The sequence below is a fragment of the Daphnia pulex genome, chromosome 12 (genome assembly GCF_021134715.1).
Source record: "Daphnia pulex isolate KAP4 chromosome 12, ASM2113471v1".
Classification (NCBI taxonomy): Eukaryota; Metazoa; Arthropoda; class Branchiopoda; order Diplostraca; family Daphniidae; genus Daphnia; species Daphnia pulex.
Window position 1 is genome coordinate 4,190,615 of NC_060028.1, and position 23,355 is coordinate 4,213,969.

A 23,355-nucleotide genomic window follows, 5' to 3' on the forward strand; every position below is an offset into this window, starting at 1 on the left:
AATGGCAGTTTTTTTTGCCAATAGCAGCTATCATAATCTTATGTTTTGTCAAAATTTTTTGTTTCTACTGTTTGCATTTCTCGCAAACTTTTTGGCTTTTGGTTGAGCTACTTCGCTCCATTTTTTGTATTTCGCCCATTATCTTATGTTCTTAAATCACCTTGGAAAAAGTCTGAGGAAAAGGGGGCGTTATTTGTAGCGAGGAAAAAGAGCTTTTAAAAGAGCTAAATATATCGTCTACACCCTTAGAGACTCAATTCGTCATTTCTACTATAATTCAAATTACCTTAGTAGTAGTAATCTACAATTCGTGTAAGAATTACGGGGGGATACCTAGGTTTGCATTATTACATCACTCACAAGATATCGTGAATGGTAAAAAGTCTTACCCTGCTAGCAGACATCCGTATTACATCATTTTTTTACCCCTATTCCAATTGACGTTTCGTCCTTTTGGGAACTACTATCCATAGCAATTCCTTTTCATGTCGTAAAAATGAAGTCAAATTTTTTCGTCCTGAGGATAAAATCGTTTGATGCATTTAGGACAGAAAATTTCTGATATCCTATTGAAATCCATCTAACTTCTCACCGCATATCATCCATACGTAATGTTCCAAAATGTCATATTTTTTACGAGCGAAGAAATAATAAATTTTTTAAAAAATACTTCTGAATCTACAATATCATATTTTTGTACGAGAACAAGAAGTGGCTCACTTTCCCTAATTTTTTATCCCCACAGTATCCGTTTGGTGACTGCCATGGTCTGTCCACATTGGGCCATACTACGGCGCGACATTTGGATGTCCCACGTTTAGACCAAGAATAGGCTGGCGGGATATCCTTCCATTCGGAAAGGAAATACATAGCCCATCCTTGCAACGGAATATTTGCTAACAGGGTGGGATATATGGGTGGCGAAGAAGAGGGTAAAAATTGAATTTTCTTATTTCAACTTCTTTTCTTTTTGTCCTCCTGTCCTCTTGTTCTAAGGCTTTTTCACGGTTAGGGACGGACAATTGGTTTTAGGCATCTCCCGTGTGGAAGACATTGACGCTCTTTAAATAACTGTGAAAACTGAGAAGCCTTGTAGATATTCAACCCTTTTGTTCCCTCTAGAAAAATGTAACCAATAAATAAGTTTTCTCAGGCAGTTCTCTCTCTCTTGCCACAGGGGTTTATTTTAGACTGATGAATGATGAGTGATGAACGATGAGAGAGTATATACAAGTGTGTGACAGAATGTGGAGATGTGTGTGTTACCTTATAAGTATCAACATGGTTGGGAACGATAGGGAATGACAGAAGAGTATAAAATTACATGAGAAGCTAAATCCTATTAGGGACTGAACACACACATTTTTGAACTACTGTGGAATCGAAGATATCTTCTGAACCATGTATAAGAAAATACATTTATAAATCACTATGTGCCTTCTCTAATCCCTTTTCATAGCATGGTATTCGCATAAAAATGAATACAATTCAAGAAATTCAATTTGACAATAAGTCTAACTAACGTCGGTTTCACTTAAAGAAATTTGTTTTCACATGTTGTTTTATTGTTAACACAAACCACAGAAAAATATATATTATGCGATATACATATCTTTAAAAAAAAAATTTCCAGAATTCAGTAACGAGATAGTTATTCTGTTCTACTGGGTTGATTATTGCTGCAGCTATAGACAGTGTGAACAAGGAATTTGAAATTGCCGAAAAATTTAATTGCACAATAACAAATAACAGGAGCAATTCCCATTGTTTTTATGCAGCTCAAGCACAGCGGCGAACGAGGCAGAAAACTCACAATTGAGACTATGACCACCAAGAAGATGTTGATGAAAAAATCGATTTTGTTTACATAGACATTGGAGATATTTTTTTAAAATACCCCAAAGAATGTGAAACACAAGAAGCAACGGCGTCTGACTCTTCAGATGACGAAAATATTGCAGCCATACATACAAAACGCATCAAACTACCAAAACATGTGATGCTCCTGTCATCTACTTAATCTGATTGCCACGACTGACGTCAACAACATCTATAACGTGACTTTCAAGAAAATGAAGAAGTGTATTGATGCGAAACTCCAAAATATCTGGAACAAAAAGTTCCGTAGCTCTTTAGCTTCAGGTTACATAAATAATACCTGGAAGTTCTTTTTGTTTTGTATAAGGATACTCACTGGAACATTTTTACGACGCTGTTGAATACGCCACGAAGCTAATTGAATAAAAAAAAGAAGAGTTATCAGAAGTATTTTTTCATTTCAACATTGAACCATTAAACAAAAAGCTTAAGGAGAATAGCTCTTAGAATATACAAGAATCATGGAGCCTCTCACTCAAGCGTTGGATGTTCTTCAGAATGAAGAGAAAATGTCTTTATGCTGCGTTCTCCCAACAATTTAATTGTTGCAAGAAAAAATGGAAGAATTTTACAAAATTCTTCGATCGTATACAATTTGAATTTCTTGTTCTGGCAATATAATATCTGGTCTTTACACAAGATTTGGAGAAATATTTAAGAACGTTCACTTGCGACTTGCGTCAGTACCCGACACGAACTTTAAAACTATTTGGGTGGATGAAAGTGAGAAGCAGCAGCTGATAACCTTATTAAAATCAGCAGTTTTTCGTCAAAAAGCTTCCAATTAAAATCCTATCTCTGGGAAAATTATTTTCAAATTTTTGTATTTTTTGAACAAACAATGGTGGTGATGTTTCACAAAAAAAACATGTTTCTATATGGATGCAAACAAAAAAGGAACCCTAACCTAACACCCACGACGGTAACGAGTGTTGTAATTGATGCTGCATGGGCAATTATCTGAGTATAAATTTATATTATTTGTATCAGGTGTACTATTGATACTAATGTAGTAAATTCTCGCTTACCCCTCGTGTACATATCCTCATGGAAACATATAATTTCACTTTTCAGTTTCTTCCTTTCGAACTCTTTTATCATTTAAAGTTACAAACAAAAAGCATAACTGACATTCTGTCACTTATGATTTTTTGCATCCTCGAATGTTCGATATAAGGACGCTTCAACGAATACGGTGTCAACAGCTTCTCATATTCTAGCTTGAATTTATTTCCAAGTGTGGTGTATATTGTATGTCGTTCTGAGTTTCCTTGGTGGTCGCACTCAAGACCTTTAATTGACGGATAAATAATGTTATAAAAATTAAATGGCTTTTCCTTGCATTGTTACACAGTTTTACTAGAAGAAATCAAACAATATTTTCTTAGACGAGACTGAGATGTGATACAAACAGATGTAAGAAAAAAAATCCAACAACGAAAAACAACTTTTTTGGCTTTTCATGCATTCATGCTTCGCATGTACAGTACCCACGCCAAGTATTGGATCAACCGGTCCAAAAGTGGTGTTTTAACCCGCGTCAGTTAAAGGCCTAAAGGTGTCTCTTGCGGGATTTTTTTTTCAATGCTTAGATTGCTCTTACCAGGTTTTTTTATAAGAAAGATAAAGAAGTAGTTTTGATCTTTATGATTTTTAATTTTCAAAAAGTGTTTGGGTTCTATAGGGAAATGTATAGATTTTAAATATTGGATCACCCTAAAAATGTGTCGCCTGGTCTGTCCCTACCCGTGGCATGGCCTTAGGATTTGGGGGACAAAGGGGAAGATTCTTGAACGAAGGATCTCCTCTCCCTTTGCAACATATCCTAAAGCCATCGTGGGTAGGGAGAAACATATGAAGAATCAGTTATAGGCTATATACAGGTGAAAAGGTAAGGACACATAAACACTGTTAGATGCTGTGTTGCACCTGAGAAAAGGTAACCTCTAAAGGCTAACAAGTGGAGCTAGTAGTCAACATTCTGAATGGTGAAATAGTATCGTGTAACTGTTATAATCAGGGATTATTCGAGGGTCGGGTAGACCTGATGAATAATCGAGATTATTTTCAGTTCAGGAAAAAAAAGGCTTAAGATCGAATGACGAAAAAAGTAGGAAGATCTCGATGAGCCGCTCAAAACTTCTGAAAGCCCTTCCTGAAAATAAATAAAAAATAAGAATTTACATGAAGGAAAAAGGGGAGGCGAGGGAGGGAGAGACGAGACCGTTAAGGTCTCGCTACATATATCATATAATCTCAAATATTCATCAGGTCGCTACGCGACCCTCGAATAATCCCTAATTATATTCATATTTCGCGCTACCTTAACGGTGAATTTAAATATGTGGGCTTGATTGGGTGAGGACAGACTGAGCTACATCATTCGATGGCAACGAACGACGGTAAAAACGATTAAAAATTGATTCCGCTGACCAACTAGCAGCCTTTAGGATTTGTTCTATCGGAACCCCAGTGCGAGCAGTTTGAGAAGCAGCTGAAGCCCTAATGGAATGCGCGCCAAAAGCTGGATCTACTCCAGTGGAAATAAGACACTGCTTTATCCACCGACCAATTGTGGACGAACCCACAGGTTCGTGCGGATGGTTTCAAGAAATGAACAGAGCATCAGAATCCGGCTGCCGCAAGGAGACGGAACGTTCAATAGAGGTAGTTAAACATAACACCGGACAAGAATGGCCTCCGAGACGAGACAAAGTGAACGAGCGTAATGGGCCCAAATTCTGAGTTTTCTGTGGACGAAAAATAGAGAATGTTGCGGCCGAAGTGGAAAAATTACCGGACGCAAGAGAAATAGCTGTCATCTCCGACACACGAAGGAGGCAGGACCAGGCAATCAAAGTGGCAAGTTTATGAGAGTGTACTTTGAAGGTCAAATCTTCATTATCCGGCAGAGTGGAAAAAAAGGTAAGAAGAACATCGGGATCCCACATTATTTGATAGCGTGGGTGGGGAGGTTTGGAATAAAAACAGCCTTTAAAGAGCCGTACCACCAGAGGATGTTCACCAATTCGGTGACCATCAATAGGATTTGATGACATAGACAACATGGAACGCAAAGAATTAATGGTTTGGGAAGCCAAACCGGGCCGAAAACGGTCATTAAGATACTGTAAAATAAAAGTCAAAGAGTTTTGCAAGGGATCGTGACCCCGTTCCATGTTCCAACGTATCCAATTGTTCTAGGTGGACTGATAGGCAGTTGCTGTAGCGGAACGGGAGCTGGCCAATGAAAAAGCCTCGCTGTTCGTAGCGATGCCAGACAATATCAGGGCGGATAGAAGGAATTTGCCTGATTTCAGAAGCGGATGCGGCAACAAATTGCTGGAATGAACAAGAAGAGGGTGTGATCAAAATATGCGCGGGAGACCCACTGACATTTCCAAGAGCAACGGAAACCAAGTCTGGGCCGGCCATAGCGGACAGATGAGGACTATGGTTGCACGTTCTCTCTTGATTTTCGACAGACATCGCGGGATCAATGTGAAGGGGGGAAACGCGTACGCATGAAGATCGGTCCACCTCAGGGAGAATGCGTTCACAGCCGACGCATTGGGCTGAGGGATCCAGCTGACAAATTGTGGCAATTGGCGGTTCCAAGTCGCCGCAAAGAGATCCACATCCATTAACCAAATCTCCTGCAGGAGTTTGAAACTGTCTACCAACAACATTCAATCGCTCGCAACGAGAGACGACCGGGATTCCAAATCTGCAACGGAATTTAAAACCCCGGATAAATGGTTTTCCAATAAAGTAATATGCCGAGATTCACAACAGTCGACAATTTGAGCCAAAATGGAAGAAAGGGAGCGCGAGTGTGTACCACCACATTTGTTAATATACGCTACTGCCGTCGTATTATCCAAAAACAAATATATTGATGTACCGTGGGAACCTGAAGTAAAAGTTTGCAGCGCATTTAACGCGTCCAATAACTCAAGCTTATTAATATGGCAGGAACTATCAGCCGGAGGCCAAGGGCCTCGTGTTGTAACGCCATCACAAACCGCGCCCCAATTCTGCAATGATGCATCGGAAAAAAATTGTCAAGTCTGGGCAAAAGGGGAGAATGGCCTTGCTTTTGGATCTTCAAAGGTGGTCAACCCACTAGATGTCCAAACGTGCACCAGGGAGCAAAGAGATTTGCTGGTTCAAATCATGATGCATCAAATCACGATGCATCGACCGGATGTAGAACTGCTGTAAAAGTCTGGAGTGACCTTGAGAGAAAGGCACCGTGGGAATGGACCATGAAAAATTTCCCAAAAGTCTAGAAAAATTTCGTAACTGCACTAAATCGCTGTCAATGAGAGAATTGCACAGGGCAAGAATAGACTCGACCGTAAGAGGAAGGGAAAGTGTCAAATTTCGAGTGTCGATGTCAACACCAAGAGACTCTAAATATTGAGAAGGGGAAAAAACTGATTTCTCATAGTTTACGAGAAAACCAACTGACGTCAATAAGTCGGCAATAAGATGCAAATGACGAATGGCCTCCTCGTGCGAAGCTCCCATGACCAAAATATCATCTAAATAAATCATAAATCTAATGCCCATAGCCCGTAAACGAGCTATCAAAGGTTTCAAAATTTTTGTGAAAACAAGGGAGGCCAAAGATAAGCCAAACGGAAGACAAACGTATTGGTACAATACTCCCTTCCAGAAAAAATGCAAGAACTTTTGATGTTCAGATGCAATGGCACCACAAAATAAGCATCTTGCAAATCCAATTTAACCAACCATTCGATTTCACGAATTAAATGTTTCAAATGATCGATACCCTCCATCTTAAAGTGTTCTAAAGAGACGAAAAAATTTAACTGTTTTATGTTAAAAATAGGTCGAAATTTCCCCTTTGTCTTTTTCGGGACAACGAAAAAATTACTTACAAACCCTGTCTCAACAGTGCAAGCACAAAAGCGCTTTTCCGCAAAAGGGTTCGAACCTCAACAACGCAAATTTTTGACTTTTTAACATCCATGATGATCTCAGAAGGCCACTTGTCCTGAACAGGAAGGCGTAAAAAATCAATAAAATAGCCAAACTTGACTACATTCAAGATCCAAGGTCGTCCATGAGCGATTGCCATTGAACAAAAAATAAAGAGAGACGACCTCCAACACAGGAACACAAATTTTGAATGGAAAAAGGAAGGGTTACATACTTGCTGGAATTAGCCATGGAAAAAGAACCGTTTTGTTTTTTTCCACGCTTTTGTTGCTGCTGCGGCTTTCCCCAGTTCCAATTGCGCTTAGGATGATAGCTGGCACCACCACTGGGATGATGATATACTTTGTGAGAGAAATGGTTGCCTCTACGGCTAGAAGGATGACCGCCCAGACGTCCAATCTTGTCCATCTTTGCATCGATGTCGGCTTCCTTATCCATGGCCGAAATAAATTTCTCGCCAAAGAACGATAATCTCAAGTAGAGAACAGCAAAGGATCATCTAACATATTCGAATATTTCGGGGCCGCATGCCGAATAACGTTGGAACGACGCATTTTAATGATGTGTGAAAAGACATGGCCAATAAACGAGTGGCCGTTCTGATTGGTAATTCGGCGTCATGACCTTCCGGCACCGAACACAACAAGTGAATAAGTGGTTTGAAAAAGTCTTTTAATTCTCGTTGAATAGAGAGAAGATTCTTTTCCCGAAAATCTTTAATTTTAGGCATAGCAGAAGTATCGCCAATATTGCAAAGCCACTTCCGGACCATCGACGGATCTAACTCGGGAGCCATTAACTCAAAATTACCTTCAAAACTTGGTTTATAAGAGTTGTGAAGAGTAAGGTTTTCGGATTTGGAATCGATGCCATTTTTCATCCAATCGCGCAGCTCACGGACAGTAGACCTCTTCACCATACAAACTTTGGCAGCGTCAGGCGTGTTCTCTTTACTAACACGTTTCTAAGAAGAAGAGGCCGAACGGAAAGAAAGAGATCCGGACTTGGAACGAGAACACTTCCTACTAGAAGATAGAGACGGAGAAGTACGATGAGAAGCACGGGAACGACCGTCCTGGTCGTCTTGGTTATGATGAACAACATGAAGATCACGGTCATCGTGGTCGGGACGACTATCACCACTAGCCATTGACGAAGCTAAATTAAGTTCATCAATCAACAAAGTGTGCGAATCAGTAGAAGAGACACTATAGACATAGTGACTGCATTCGGACAGCGCTGGGTCTGAATTAAAGGGAGAGGGGCCTTGCCGCCCTCTAATGGGGGTGGCATTGCCAGTTTTTTTCTTTCTTTTGAGGAGTTTAATAAACAAGAGTCAACACCGTTAAGGTAGAGCGGAGTATGAATATAATTGTATTGCAGCTTCGGGAGGCTGCAAACATCAGCTTGCTCTCTTGGGTTGGATGCATAGACGCAGTGAAGATAAAATTAACTCCAACTGAAAAAGAATGCTACTGTAAGAAATCCAAACTATCAAAAGTGGGAACTACTGTTAAGTTCATTGTAGCAAAGGAAATGGGATCTAAAGAACGAGACACAAGAAAGAAAAATTTTTTCTTTCTTCTAAAAAATGACGAAGAAGACAAAAGAAACTTTGAAGAAAACTAAAAACAAAAGAATACGCAAAAAAAACAGAATACAGTTAAGAAAAGAAAATTCTTTCACACTTCCTTTTTAAGGAATTCGTCGATCACATGGATTGTCAAATAAAGAGCCATAAACTTTAAGTGATCCCACACCTTGCTACGATATACCTGCCAGTTTATGAATTTAATTGCATTGGTTTGCACTGCCTATTAAAAGACTTTAAGAAAGAACATCCAACATAAAAAAGACATCGACACATTTTTAAATTTGTATACATCTAAGATGAGTGAAGAGGTGTGTTATAAACACGAAGAATAGGTTAAAGCAATTAAAAATTTCGTTTTACAACTATTTTATTAGTGGGCTTGATACAAATATTTTTAATTTGCACAAATCAGGTATCTTCTTACAACAGCATATTAAAGGTAGTAAGTAATCATCTTATCTGTGTCTGTATCCCATGTATGGTAGATGTTTGGATTCCCAATGGAAAATTGAGTTAACTGTTTTCTTATAAGTGTAATATCACTGCAATACCATGCAGCAAGAAGTTAAACTCTATATAGAGTATATGTGTCAATGCAGGGCAAATGGCTATGAGTTTAACTCAGTAGGCCTACTCGAACAACATGTTTATCAACCGGACGGAGAAGTATCACCTAAGCTGGCTTCCACCAGGAGCGCAGCGGACCGTACGAAAAAATGGCTGCAAGCCAGGGAGGGAAACCAGCTAAATTATCCTTTCACTAAATTAGTCATTTCTCAACCAATAAAATCCGGAAAGGAAATTCCTTTTGGATTTCGGTGGTTGAGATTGCAATAAACCTTTTAAAACAATTAGTTTTTTTCCCTAGCTCCCCCGCTTTTCCGAAAATTGATGTCAAAACCCTCCCCCCCCCCCACTTTCTGACAAAATTTAAAAAACCCAATCTTTATAGCTAAATAACTTCTAAACGGGTGGGAATTTCGTCATTCTGCAAACGCAGGTAAATCCGGCGTGCAAAGACAAACATGGCTATATTTTTTATATTTTTAATGCCTTTTCCGGATTTAGATCTGGAAAGCCGCTCCGGGATTTCGGTCTACTTGAGTCGTGGATCGCTTGTTAAACAGTAGTTCAGTGATTCTCCTTTTTTCAATCTTTTTTTTTGTTTTCTGCTCGGGTTGCTATTTTTTCTGTTTCATTCACAGCTTCAGCCCAGTTACTGTGTCTTGCGTTCAAGACACTACCAAGACTACGATGAATGGTGACCAGCTGCAGTCTAAAGAGAGGAGGAGTGGTTTGGTTCTGAATGAATCAGTAGTGGCTATGCGTGAGAACCTCAATAAGTTCACTAATGACATAAATCTCATGACTGAGTTGTTGAAGGAGTCACTGAATGTCCAGGCAAGTCATCAAAATATAAGATTGAGTGAATATGTCTTATCACCCGTTGGATAATCTTATTCCCAGGGAAAGGCAACTAGCCCCGTTGAAGTGTCATTTTTTCTTTTTCTTTTTCTTCTTTTTTCTTTTTATTTATTTCTTATTTTGTTTATTCTATTTTAAAATATTAAATATGAATTTGAAAATACTAAAAATGAATTTGAAAATTCATTAAACTAGAAAAACAAAAATAAGAAATAAAAAATACATTTGATTTGATTTTTTGGCGCAAATTTCAAAAAATTGTGATTTTCAATCACAAATTAAACATATAAATAATTGCCTAATCTACATGAATGAGGTATTAAAAGATAGGGAATGAAATGAAGCTTAAATGAAATCAATTTCCGACCTCATTTATTAATAATTTTATATGATTAAGAACGAAAAACCCCTATTTTTACTATACCCCTGAGAGGGGATAAGCCCCCAACACTAGCGAACCTGGCGGGAAATCTTGGGACCCTTTACTAAACACCCGCTGTTTCTTCCAAGATACTGAGATAGCGCGAGAGTGTGCCTTTAATTTTATATCGTGATAACATGATAAAGAAACCACCCTACGTGAAACGTCGTGATGTCGCCCATCATTTGAAAGACAAGATTTGAAGTTTAAGATTTTTGTTGGGATTGAGTGAGCAGATTCCTCCATTAAAGCAATAATTGAGGCAAGTTTCGCGGTAGGCCCGGGTAGGCCTACTGGCAGCTTGGTCCAGTCCAGTCCAGTCAGCAAGCATTCACAACGAGGAACACTTAATGGCTTAGTTGAGACACAAACACCACACGAACCTACCATTTTAACAACGGTCCTCGCAAGTCGCAAGCAGTCGCGCTTGTTTCGCATTGTTCACTCGTCCAGTCAGGCGTGCAACTCGATTAAAAAAAACAGGGAATTTGAATTGAATATAAGTTACCATATATTTAAACCATTTTGCTTGTATTATACGTATATCGCTGTATTTGGTATATTTATCGTTAAATTAATCACCGGGAACTCAAGATTTATTATATATCATAAAGTAAAGGGATGACAAGTAAATTTTATTGAGGAGAAAATGTTATTATTTCTTTGTTTTTCTTTTTTGTATTGATGTCCACTGCATGATGAACATACAAAATGAACGTGGAAAATCGAAATATTCATCAAGACATTGGCAACAACTAGGTAATTACGTAGTCAAGGAGCCTTTTTATTTTTATCTTTAATGCTGTACTTTTCATAAGTCTTCGTAGGGTCGTAGGGTTCCCATCTAAAATGTGGAAACGTTTCATATTGGATAACTAATTCGTTTTAAAGTTGTAAAAATACCTGGATGCAGGGAAGATGTGCTTATTTCTTTCATACCAACTTCTCAACAGTACTTTGCCAGCGTGAGACTCGTCTTTCTCAACACTCGCATCACTCACAATTCGAATATCATCATGGACATCGAAACTGAATAATGGGCCACTTTTCCCTCTTGCCTGAACAGTGAAAAACAATAATTCTTAGTTTAGTACGAAAACAATTTCAGTTTTACGCAACCAGTTTACCTTTGTAACTATGAAATCATAAAATGAATAGTGATGAGGTATAATGAGATCTTCTTTCACATACATCAGTTGGTCAGCAGAAATGGTTTTTAACTCATGGAAATCTTTTCTAAGCGAATCTAAACAGCGCTGCAAAAACTGGTAAATGGTGTTTCCTAATAACAAAAATTAATTTAATTTAACGTCAGGAATAAAAACAAGTTTACATCGGAAATCCAGGATAAAAACCTTTTTTCATGCGTGTCGTTTTCCTGTGTCCTGATCCATCCCAATAGCTAATTTACACAAAAACAAAAATTATTTATTTTTTTTAGTTTGTTAGCTTGAAACTTTAAAAAAACGAACTACATACCTGTAGGTGATTTCAATGGGTTCTTGCTTTAAAGCTTCTTGCTTAGTAACCCACTCCTGAAACATTAAACATTTTGTCAATGAATTTTCTACAATTATTTTTCAAGTTATTATCTTGAGTAGTTATGTACTTGACGTAGCTCTTCGCGAAGTTTATTTTCTTCTTCTTCTCGGTCTCTGTCCGGTAAGAAGCTTGTATCCACATCAGGATTTTTGTTACCTTTTGCTTTCTTCTTCACAGGTTCATTCTCTTCAGTTTCATCTATTGGTTCACTTTTAATGACAACTGTCTTAACTGATGGTTGAGGTTGAATTGACTAAAATTAAGAAAATAATTTTTTAGACAACAAAAACCTTTAAAACCTAAGAAACTATTACAATTTCTTCTTGATCACTATATTCTTCTTCATCTTCATCTAATTTAAAAGACAATGCTTGAATTTGTTGCTTTTGTTTCTTCTTCTCTGCTTGTTTAGCTTCTAACTCTCTTTCTATCTCCCTTTCTTTTTCCTTTAGTTTTTTAGCTAATTGTTTTTCCCTTTCTTGAACTATCACCTCTTGCTTTGCTTTCATTTCGTCTAGTGTAACTAAACCAATCGTTGAGGTCTGAAAGGTAGAGAAGAAAAAAGCAAATGAAGGCTTTAGTTGCTGTTTTAATTTACAACAGCAGCACACAAACCTTTAACTGCTGTTCTACTGCATCGTAATGAGAGGCAAATTTGTCTTTCATTCCAGATAATTTGAGTTCTTCTTCTATTTTCTTTTTTCGAAACTCTACCTCCTCTTGAGCTTGCTCTCGTTTCTTCATCATTTGCATCGCCCTACTGCCTTCACTTGCTGCACCTTTATACTGTGCCATTTTGTATGTAGTTATTTGTTATCTGAAACAAACAAATATTGAATATGGTACAATTTAAATCAAAAATCCTTTTGAAACATATAGTCTATTAGCATACTGAAAGCATTTAGCACTATTAGGATCGAAATAACTGAAATAAGAGTTTACAAAAAAAATTGTTAAATCTTACCTTTGCACAGCTTTCAAAATTTATCAGAGAAACTCCCAAACTTCTGTCAGACTTAGTTCGTGTTCGTGTTCAGAAAAGCTTTGTTTATTGTTTATTAATTATTATGTTTTGTTTCTAGCATTTCGTAGGTAGGCTAAACAGTAGTTGTAGGCAGTACTGCACACTGCATACTGCTGCACCATGTGGTAAAACCTGGAAATGAAGCGCGGAAAATATTCGTATTTCCTATTTTGTAGAATGCATTCAAGCAGAGAATCCCTTACAGAAAATTTTTCGTTCGAATCAGACTTTGATAGCGCGCCGAGGATGCGCAGAATCGACGACGACACCGGCGACGTCTTGAGAGAGAGTGATCCCTCCCCTTTTTCCCCTCTGTCTCTTTTGCCCATCCCCCCTCTTCCGCACCTCTTTCGAACAAACCCTATTTCAAACACCTACAGTATTACATGTATAAATAGTGTTATTGATTTTCGTCATTAAGACGTTGATTGAACGTGTCTGGTTGAGCGTGACTGGATTGCATCCATAGCCAAGAAGAACTCCTCAATCAAAGGGGATATTGTGTTGGGTTTCTCTCTGATGACGATGATGATCATTTTTGTGTGTGTTGACAATTCGATTCGAAATGGAAATATATAAAAAAAGGGACACGGATGGAAGCTCAACCGAACCAGCAGCTACTATCAAGAGGGCTGGTTAGCGGCAGCAGGACCATAGTCTTTGTCAAGATTGGTTTGCTGTTACATAAGGCAAAGTGGGCTCAACGGGCCCACTTTGCTGTTCTTGAGGCCGTTAGGCCGTTCTTGAGGCCGTTATGCCCACTATGCCGTCAGGCTATGTTAGGACCACTCTGTTGTCATATATAGCAAAGTGGGCCGTCAGGCCCACTTTGCTGTCAGGACCGGTTTGCTGTCAGGACCGGTTTGCTGTCATATAGCAAAGCGGTCGAGAGTTATATGACCGCTTTACTATATATGACAGCAAACCGGTCCTAACCAAGCCTGACGGCATAGTGGGCCTAACGGCCTCAAGAACGGCCTAACGGCCTCAAGAACGGCCTAACGGCCTCAAGAACGGCGAAAAACCGGAGCGTCGTCGGAGTCACGTTCACATGCACGCTACCTTATCGCAACAGCGGCCTCGGCGTCAATCCGCCGACGGATAATGAAATATCCGGCCGTCTGCCGCTTCCGCCGGCTTCTCCGCACCTTCCACTGCCTCCGCGCACGAATTACAACCTCCGTGGACATCGGGCCCAGGTATCATCTAATTGGATTTATTCGTTTTTTTTTTTTTAAGTTTTAAATTAGATTCAATTCCGGAAGGATCTGGAACTAGCCGGAAGGATCCGTAAAATTTCGTTAAACTTGAAATTTTTACTCCGTTTTGAATTATGTAGTAGATCAGTTTAGTGAGATGGAACGAGCCGTATCAGAAACTGGCCACGTGCGACGCATCCGGCATCATCTTCGTCTGGATCTGTTACGAGAGCAGATGGTCCATTGAGCTCATCAACGATCGGAAAACTCCGGTAAGTAATTTCATCCGCCCATATCTCTGGTGCTCTTCTTCTCATTATTATACAAATGCTCATCTTCTCTCCTATTTCTTCTATTTTCACTCGACTATCCAATGACGATCATTAATTCATTCCGGCGTGAATACCAGGACTGTGACGGCAACAACGTTAAGTAATTTCGCTATTTGATGCTCTATTATTCCGCCAGCACATTCACAGAAGCAACTACTCGTGGGCATTGGGCAAATCCAAATTAGACATCATTCCCTATGACCATTGATCATCTTTCATCGCATTCACATATCCTACAGTATTCTTGTTTGCCACAGCTTTGTCATTGCATCATTCGGCGACAGATTTTTAATTAAATTGCGACATATATGGCACATGTCCGGCTGTCCATCTGCTCTTAGTAGCCGGTCTTTTTCTACTCTGGTTCACTTAAATGGCATGTCACTCAGGTTGTCCGTCGTTTTGCAACGCAGAAAACGAAACAAGTCAGACGTGCGTATCTTCGACTCTCTTTCGTATTGCATAAGCGGGGCGCGAGATATAAAACTGGGAAGTAAAATTCTACGTGATTTGCACCTTTTTTTAATACTTTTTCTCTTAATTTCATTTGGTTTGTTTTAGGTTTCAACTTGACCATAGAACACCTCGCAAATGTCTAAATTTGATACTGCACAATTGTATGCCATGTACATAGTGAAAAGAGCTTCCAATAAAATGGGGTGCCTTAGTTGAAAACTTGAAATCCTTATTGTTTTATTCTGAATATAGTTGCCGCGTTGTGAGTTTACAACGAAAACCCGACATTGATTCGACGAATCCCGCAGCGGCTGTCAACGGCATCGCATCTCATCTCAACTACTGAAACTTATTTCTTCGGATTATGTTAAATTTAGCAATAGGCGACATCTTGAATGTGAAAACATTTTAAAACTGGTTCTATCACATATAATAATCACGAATATAACTTTTGCCTAACTTGAGCAGGTTTATAACTTAGTTGGCTAATAATATGGCTATGAAGCTTTATCATGTGTTTTAGCATCAGCGCAGCTAGCCTAATCAGTTTTAGAATAATCTTTAAATGATATATGATCAGTTGTAACACTAATAATAGGAATGGCATAACATAAAAATACGTGCAGGTTTTTATTACTCTTTAAAAAAACGTAACTCGAGCTTTGCTGTTGGTAAACGCTACACACGATGTATAGAATTATAGAATCACGCGCACTGAAAAATTACCCAGTAAACAAGAAGTCACAACCATCGTAAAGATAACCTAATCTGTTTTGTATATGGCTTTAAATTTCAACGCGTGAGGTTCGTATGAGAAAAACGTACACGACTACACGCATATTCGATAACCTTTTTTCGGCTTCTCGTAATTGGAAACACAGTATTCAGATTTGATCGCGTTGAATTTCCCCATATCTTCACGTTCCCAATTTTCAGCTCTGCCCAAAGATGCTTCTATATATGACCTAGACATAATGCAATATTTCAAATCATCATAAATTTTTTTCTAGTCCACAACAAATAAACCATATCCAACATTCATTTTGCACACCTTGTTTACAAGTGATATGTAATATCAAGAATTGTTTAAGAAAACAAGGAAGCATTTGTTTGTGCAATGTGCATGGTATTGTTTAAAGAGGTGCCCTTAGGCCCCTTACTGCCCTTCATACCAAATTAATCAACAAAGTGCATGTCTTACAAGCATAAGTAATACAAGTAAAATTTTAAAGGTAATAAACAGTATTCATTAAAATGTTGGTTGACTATTCTAAAGTCGACAATATTTTACTTTTATTGGGTTATATAAGCAAATCTGTATACATGTTTTCCCTTAATATTCATACTGTATTAATCAGTCAAAAGTAAAACAAATTCCCCAAAATCATAACACCTAATTTTGAAGACTGAAATAATGTAAGGTATAACTGAACAAGAAAATATTTTGAAAAGAAATCTTTTATAAATGATTGAAGAAAAGAATTATACCCATGAACTGGAATGAAACTCTTAGAAAATAATACATCCGTTCACATTTTCCACAAAGATAGGGATCCAATATAGTGTATATAGATTATAGAATTGTAATAAAATCTAATTCACAGCTGGAGGTGGATTAGGAGGCTGTGGTCCAGGTCCCTATATACAAAAAATATACATAAATGAACACAACACAAATTCTAGCCTGCAATTTTACCTGATTATCACTTGGTTTTACGTCACTTTGACGTGTGGCTGAGCTTGGTCGTAGAAAAAACAATGCCATAGCCAGAACAATCCAACAAAACACTAAAAAGGGCATTGTGTCATTCTGAGCCTGTCCTTGTAATCCAGGAAGATCCGAAATGCATTCATTATCTGTGCAGTATGACTGTGATGACCTGAGCTAAAATATTCCAAAACCATCAATCAATTTATATTGTTACAACATCCTGAAAGTGTAACTCAGTATTACTAAATAAGCTACAATAACTACAACATGCATGCTGAAACATCATTATCAACTGTTAAAATGTAATAAAAAGGGGAATACCAATGAAATCAGACGTCGCATCGCCAGTTCATGATTCCACATGCATTCACACGGATCGAATCCACCAGGGTCGGACATTGCGATGAGAAATCCTTAATTTAGTGGCACACTTGTGCTGACAAATAAAAATGGGGGGAGGGGGATCTGTTGAATACAGCAATACGCAATTAATTCAGAATGCCTCGACAACGAGAGAAATCAAACGCCCTACCTGAACTGAAAGTGCTACGGGTCTGACTATCTGCTGCTCTCGTGTTGTGTGTTGTGTTGTGGTGAAATAAAAAAAAATAAAAAACAGGTTTCACCGACCAATCACACTTTGACTGGTCGCATATACGACTGAGCGGTCTGGCAATGTTTAGGGAAAATCCCTAAAAAGCTAAGCTAACGTTCTCTGGCGGCTTCTTATTCCCTCAAATTTTGCAAAATAATGTATGAATACTTGAATAGAATAGAACTCATAAATTGAACTTATGCTAGAAAAATTGATCCAAATCTGATTAATATATATTCATTTCAATATTGCTAATAATTACCGACGATATATCCGCAGTTGAATTTGTTATTTATTTTGTAGCATAGAAATGAAACACCAGTGGGGGAAAAGGGGTGGGGGGGGGGGGGGGGGGAATGGCAGATTGGCGTTGGCTGTTCCGGGTGTGCTGCCTGCGGAGTGGAATAGCAGCTTTAGTTCGTTCGTGTTTACCAAAAAAAGAAATGCTCAATCTCACAATTTAGACTTGCAGGGGTACTAGTTATGAGTTCAAATAAGTGGGTTGCTCCTGTTGCACTTCCATCCCGTATTTTATGCAGTGCTATCCATCCCACATCCCACTCCCCGCGCTATATAGATATACGTGGCTGATACGCCATAATAATAATAAAGTGTTCGTCTCTTCTATAATATAGACATTACGAATAATAGCCTGAACAAGACAGGTTAGTGTCTGAAAATATAATTAAATGGACTGGAACAAGCCTTTTTTATTACTCAAAATTTGAAAATATGAAGAAACGAGTTTTTTAAAAACATAAAATTTTGGTTCTCGCACTAAGGTGTATTATTCACATGTCTATTAACTTACCGCCATAATACCGATAAAACCAAATCAAGCTAAAATGGCACGCGACATCAAACAACCGAAAATAGCGCACATGTTTACAACATTTTAATAGCTAGGCACACAAATAACAACACTACAGAAACGGTGATCGCATCTTTGGAGAGTTTTGGAGTATATTGCGTGTTCATTGTGATTTGAAAATCTAGCCAAATGAACCTAATACGAAGTTTGGTTTCATCAAGGTTGGGTTAAGTATAAAAGTAACACGATCAGAGATCATCAGTTGTCAAGGAGTTGAGAAATTATGCAGGATTTGAATTCACACATCACATGATGGTCGTGAGAGATAGTGACACCGAAAAAACTTTAATTTAAAAACCTTTTACGAAATGCAAAAGTCGAAGTGACAAGTGTGCTGGAATTAATATGGAACTGACCGGAATCGACTCGAATTCCAACTCACCGCTGTGAGTAGCACGAACAAAAATATGGCGCAATACAAAATTCCCCAAGCACAAAGTTTCAAATTTGATTTCTTTGTAAACGACCAATTCAACGTAAGCAAAGAATTTAGAATGGGGTAACTTTGAAAGCTCACTTAGAAGACACAAAACTTTTACTTTTAAAAATAATTGCGATTAAGTTAAATTTAGTACAGATTATAAAACACGACCAAATAAGTTACCCCATTTAAAAAAAAAACAATAAACATAATTTGGTTTCCAAACTATTGATCACTGAGAGTGACATCATTGGATAAGTAGTGAGATTCACAGTTTGGTTTTAAAGAACACAATGAATTAAGTATATATGTTGCTAAGTTTGAACGAAACGAGGGCGACAAACTGTACTGGAATGGTGACTAGACGTACTGTTTACGGAATAACAGCTCAGGACACTGGGGGATCGGACAAACATACTAGAACGAGATGAGATACTAAACAAGGAAGAATTGTCGCTTGAAGAATAAGAACGTGATCGATATCGATAACGTTGCTGGGTTTGTCTGACTGAATAAGAGCGAGAGCTAGAACGAGAACTAGAACGCGAGCGACTAATCGAGCGACTTGAAGAACGCCTGCATTGCACACTGGATGAACTAGAATTGCTTCTCCACGAAGAGTTGATGCTTTCTGTTGAGCTGGATGAACTCCATGCGGGTGCGCACTAAAAAAATTGCAGGGAAAAAAAATTAAAGATTAATACGAGCTATTCAAAAAAGAAAACAACATTTTATTTTATATTTACCCGTTGGTATGGAACTGGTTTTTTCCTGGCACTAAAAGATTTGAAACCATTAGGATAATACATTCGATTGTGTGAACGTTAATAAGACATTGTGAATTGTGATCTCGGAGTACTTATTTATTGTTTAAGTGAAACTATGTGTATATGCCAAGTAGCAAAGTGTACAGTAGCTATGAACTCGTGTGCTGCTGGAGGCTCGACACTTTCAATGTTTCAATGAAATCTGTACGTCGTAACGAAAGAGTACATTATTCAGAGGAATATCCTTATAATGATCTTTCACTATGGTAAACGCTTGGCAAATGAATGCAGTCGACGACGGATTTAATTACTATCATTCACATCCACATGTCAGAAGAAACCGTATGCGAAATCTTCTTCTGTATCTTGAACATTTGATCTTACCTTGCTGTTCTAAGGAGACACATCCCATTAAAAGTCGCTAAGAAAATCGAGGAAGCAAATAGATAAGAGTATACCTTTTTTCTGACTAACGGGAAGCAGAACTATTTTGGCCACTTATTGCATCCCCAAGAAAATAAAAAATTATATAAACTTCACAAAAAATAAGAAGGAAAAATAAAATATTTCATGAGGTAAACAGAAATTGTATTAAAAAGGATAATTGCCAACCGATACGAACAAAATCAATAGACGAAAATCATGCGTCTACAAATAGAGTGAAGGGAGGTGAAAGAAAAAAAAAATTAGAAGAGCAATTCCAATACAACGGATTTACGTCAATCGATTAAAGCATAAAACAACTGACAAAAAGAAAAACGAAAAAGTTGAATCAAATTCCAATTTAGCTCCATCAACGCGACTGGAGGTGAAAAGCTTATCGTTTAGAATCTTTGTACCTGGTGATACGCCTACGGTCCTTCCAGCTTGGCGAGCCACTCCGTCGTGGAATAGATGGTGAACGTTTGCTTTTGGTACGTGGCGGCGAAGCCTTTGAAGGTGCTGATGATGATGAAGAAGAAGAGTAAGAGGACGAGGATGAAGACGAAGAAGAGGATGAATCCGAGTCGGATGACGAAGATTCGGAGTCGGATGAAGACGAGCTTGAGGACGAACTCGAAGACGACGACGATCGAACTGAGTCGTGTCTGGATTTCTTCTTCTTGGATCGGCCAATTTGGTCAATGAAAGATCCTAGTTTGGCTAAATCAGCTTTCATTTTCTCCGTTGTTTGACTAGTGGACATCTCTTTCTTTTGTGATGGTTCCACATGTTTCACTGGTGGTTCCGATGCTACCAAATCTACTACGGCATCCTTCTGAGCTATTGGCATCGGCTCTCCCAGTCTTTTATTTGTTTCAACGTCCGACAACCTTTCAGGATCAGAACGACCGTGATCGCTTGAGATCGAATGCTTTGGCTGTGAGTGTCCTTTAACTTCACGAGTTTCTGTTTCGTCTTGTTTGCCCTTTGTGTCCTTTGGTCCACTCCAAGAGCCGTCCGAACGACTGTTGTCTTCACGATTTCTAGAGCGATAGTAATCGTCGCGACGATCCCGATCGTAACGCGAGTCACGGCTATTTCTGTCTTGTCTGTTGGAAGAATGCTGATGGCGATCTTCTCGTCTGCTGCTGGAACGATCTCTTTTTTCGACAGTTTTCTCAGAGTCCTCCCTTGGTTTTTTCCGATCGACCTCGTCCCGCCGACTTTTGTGAACATCTTTTTCCTTTTCTACACTTGCGCGTCTCTTGCGATTTCGCGACTCTTCGTTTTCGCGCCAGCGAGGAGGGCTTGGGGTATCATGACGACGACGTGCTTTAGGAGATTCGGCACGACTTGAAGAACGCCCATTACTTTTCGAATCTGATTTTCTGGTTTCTGAATTTTCAACAGACTTCAATGATTTGGATTTTTCCTTAGGTTGATCTCGTACTTCTTTCTCATTTTCTGATTCTCTTTCTTCCTTTTTCTTAGATTTCTTACTCTTCTTGCTCTTTGCTTTTTTATTCTTTTTGGGTTTAGATGGAACATCAGAATCCTCGGGAGGTGGAATTACCAACGTTTCTTCCTGCGGTTCTGGACTCGGGGTGCGAACAATGGTGTAAGTCTTTTGTTCAGCTGCTTGTTTAGCCGCTGTTTCGCGAATCTTGCGATTAGGATCCAAACTGCTGCCTTCCACAAAATAGTCGCTAATTCCAAAGGCTTGACGGAGACTTCGGTTCTTCTCTTCCTGGGCAGCAGCTATCTGATGAGTTTCTTTGACACTAGAATAATAATTGAAAGAAAACAAAATGTAAATTGCAGTGGAAACACATACTAGTAATATGAGAAAAAAAAAACTATCGTGAAATCGGGAGCGATACCTAACAGAATGAATGATGGAAATTTTATTGCCGTTACTTAATTGTTTACGTTTTTTACGCCGTTTGCGTTTTCGTTTTTTTACGGGAGCGGCGGGAAAGAGAAGTCCATGCGTCATGAGACAGGGACATTTCATTAAACCTTTACAATGATCCAGACCCCCACCTTCCCGTTGGCCCATAAAAGATTCACTTAAATGACCAACCCACTGATGTTGATGTAACACAACACGCAACGCCTCTTGACAAACACGACGAAAAAACTCGGATGAAGAATATGACATTACAATAAATTGGATACAGACGATTCTAATAAAAAGGCAATGAGATTGGAAGACTCGAATTGCTTTAACTCAACACGGAAGATAAATTAAGGAGCACTTTGCATTGGAAGACTCAAAATTCACAACATTCTCACTAAAAAATTGCCACCCTGATGGCTAGAAAACATCCATAGTCTAGCTGAACGCCCAACTCAAGATTAAATGCTTACCCCTTATTACATGAAACCCTCGCGCATGCCGGCACGCTACGATTGATTTTCTCTGAAGCGCATGCGCTAGATTTATTGATCGATACTCATATTAAGAATTACACAATATTGAGACTTACACAATGCGGCCGTATTCATCGGTTTCGTATGTTGTGGTGCCTTTGCCTTCTTCGGCATCCTTCTGGACCAGGGAAGCACGGTACTCGAGCAGTTTTGCTTCAATGATCTCCTCTTCTATCCTGTTAACATGAAAAATATTGTTACATTATGCAAATAAAGTCCATATTATTAGAACCATAAGATGACATCAGTTCTTCTGTCATCCCTGAATGTTGAGTTATTTACCACTAATACACATATTTAGTACACTTTACAATAGAAGGCTACAAGTACACAAATCACAACATATACACAGTTAGAATGGGATTTTAATGTACATCAGAACCTAAAAAAATGATATCTTACCTCTAGGAATCCCACATCTTGGTTTAAGTATCGGGTGCAATAGCAGTATAACAAGATCAGTCAGTTTCATACTTTTACCAAGTCAAAGACCCATTTCATTTTAACTAAAGCTATTTGCTAAATCGTTCTATGATTGAGTGGAATAATGCAGGTGACTCACCCCTTCTCTTCTAAATCTTCTCTAAACTCAAGACATTTCAGCTCCAGTTTCCGTTTCCTTTCATGATCCAAAATTTCCAAATTTGGCTTTTTATGTGAGATGGAATCCAACTTTTGTATCTCTTCTTCAGTTTTGTATTTGACTTTGTCTTTAGTTGTATGCACAAATGCCAGATTCCTACTAACATATCCATTAGTTCCAGAACCACGAGCTGTTGTGAGACCAATGCCGTTGTACATCTTGGGTTATATCTATATGAGCAGAATAAAGATTTGTTAAATTTTATAAGGAATAGAACACAATTTCATACATTCAGTTTATAAAACTCATTGCAACTATAACGAAGTAGCTTTAATTAATCGACAGTTTGGAGCAACTGCAATGCAAAGACTACTTCAAGTCAACCATTCGTATGCGTCGTTATAACAGAGAATGGCAAAAATGTCGAAAATGCACGAAATCAGCTCACCCTTTTGACACGATTAATTGAAATAAAACTATCGTAAATGAAATAGCCAAATACGATTATATGTTTAAAAAAAGGTTTATGATGGCGGTCATGGAATAATGAACGCGGGTTCTTGGCTTTCAACAGCTTTCGGTTTCGGACAAACTCACACCAGTGTCAAATTCCAATTCTGCAATTCAGGCCGGCACCATGCGGTATTACGCTTTTACCAGCGCGCAAGCCACTTTTTTTTTATAAAGGAACGCCACCTGTTATTTCATTAGA

The 23,355-nt window shown here is 38.6% G+C and overlaps 3 protein-coding genes and 1 long non-coding RNA gene across 8 annotated transcripts; 1 reads left to right on the top strand and 3 right to left on the bottom strand.

Annotated features, from left to right (window-relative positions):
- Positions 1-10,944: 10,944 nt before the first annotated feature.
- On the bottom strand, positions 10,945-12,962 carry LOC124208798 (protein FAM50 homolog). Its single transcript, XM_046606667.1, has 9 exons — positions 12,793-12,962; positions 12,444-12,645; positions 12,143-12,370; positions 11,896-12,081; positions 11,766-11,821; positions 11,642-11,688; positions 11,414-11,568; positions 11,190-11,344; positions 10,945-11,130 (listed from the first exon to the last, which is right to left on the bottom strand). Exons 2-9 carry the CDS (start codon positions 12,621-12,623, stop codon positions 11,058-11,060), a joined length of 1,080 nt encoding a protein of 359 aa, XP_046462623.1. The 5' UTR covers positions 12,624-12,645; positions 12,793-12,962; the 3' UTR covers positions 10,945-11,057.
- A 915-nt stretch (positions 12,963-13,877) lies between these two features.
- Positions 13,878-14,848, top strand: LOC124208804. The gene is made up of 3 exons (XR_006880608.1): positions 13,878-14,051; positions 14,195-14,323; positions 14,461-14,848. It is a non-coding gene; the product is annotated as an uncharacterized LOC124208804 (long non-coding RNA).
- A 1,267-nt stretch (positions 14,849-16,115) lies between these two features.
- LOC124210062 (small integral membrane protein 14-like) lies at positions 16,116-17,236 on the bottom strand. The gene is made up of 4 exons (XM_046608357.1): positions 17,083-17,236; positions 16,872-17,015; positions 16,536-16,724; positions 16,116-16,477 (listed from the first exon to the last, which is right to left on the bottom strand). Exons 2-4 carry the CDS (start codon positions 16,947-16,949, stop codon positions 16,433-16,435), a joined length of 312 nt encoding a protein of 103 aa, XP_046464313.1. The 5' UTR covers positions 16,950-17,015; positions 17,083-17,236; the 3' UTR covers positions 16,116-16,432.
- A 672-nt stretch (positions 17,237-17,908) lies between these two features.
- Positions 17,909-23,287, bottom strand: LOC124210063 (serine/arginine repetitive matrix protein 2-like). 5 transcript variants are annotated; one of them, XM_046608358.1, is made up of 6 exons: positions 23,092-23,259; positions 22,623-22,873; positions 22,117-22,236; positions 20,044-21,408; positions 19,184-19,214; positions 17,909-19,102 (listed from the first exon to the last, which is right to left on the bottom strand). In XM_046608358.1, exons 2-6 carry the CDS (start codon positions 22,859-22,861, stop codon positions 18,752-18,754), a joined length of 2,106 nt encoding a protein of 701 aa, XP_046464314.1. In that variant the 5' UTR covers positions 22,862-22,873; positions 23,092-23,259; the 3' UTR covers positions 17,909-18,751. The 5 variants fall into 5 exon arrangements, with proteins under 5 accessions (XP_046464314.1, XP_046464315.1, XP_046464316.1 ...); XM_046608359.1 differs by having other exon boundaries at positions 22,933-23,229; XM_046608363.1 differs by lacking the exon at positions 17,909-19,102 and adding an exon at positions 19,589-19,625 and having other exon boundaries at positions 19,198-19,214.
- Positions 23,288-23,355: the final 68 nt, after the last annotated feature.

What these genes read in the sequence shown, in the direction of transcription:
- LOC124208798 (XM_046606667.1), bottom strand. Translation starts at nt 12,623, where the DNA reads ATGGCACAGTATAAAGGTGCAGCAAGTGAAGGCAGTAGGGCGATGCAA. An exon ending in TTCGCGAAGAGCTACGTCAA is followed by an intron (nt 11,822 to 11,895) that starts GTACATAACTAC and finishes TTAATGTTTCAG; the next exon opens with GAGTGGGTTACTAAGCAAGA. An exon ending in ATGATTTCATAGTTACAAAG is followed by an intron (nt 11,345 to 11,413) that starts GTAAACTGGTTG and finishes TTCACTGTTCAG; the next exon opens with GCAAGAGGGAAAAGTGGCCC.
- LOC124210062 (XM_046608357.1), bottom strand. Translation starts at nt 16,949, where the DNA reads ATGTCCGACCCTGGTGGATTCGATCCGTGTGAATGCATGTGGAATCAT. An exon ending in TGCGACGTCTGATTTCATTG is followed by an intron (nt 16,725 to 16,871) that starts GTATTCCCCTTT and finishes GGAATATTTTAG; the next exon opens with CTCAGGTCATCACAGTCATA. An exon ending in TAAAACCAAGTGATAATCAG is followed by an intron (nt 16,478 to 16,535) that starts GTAAAATTGCAG and finishes TTTTGTATATAG; the next exon opens with GGACCTGGACCACAGCCTCC.
- LOC124210063 (XM_046608358.1), bottom strand. Translation starts at nt 22,861, where the DNA reads ATGTACAACGGCATTGGTCTCACAACAGCTCGTGGTTCTGGAACTAAT. An exon ending in GAAGATTTAGAAGAGAAGGG is followed by an intron (nt 22,237 to 22,622) that starts GTGAGTCACCTG and finishes TCATGTTAACAG; the next exon opens with GATAGAAGAGGAGATCATTG. An exon ending in GACCGTAGGCGTATCACCAG is followed by an intron (nt 19,215 to 20,043) that starts GTACAAAGATTC and finishes CAAATCTTTTAG; the next exon opens with TGCCAGGAAAAAACCAGTTC.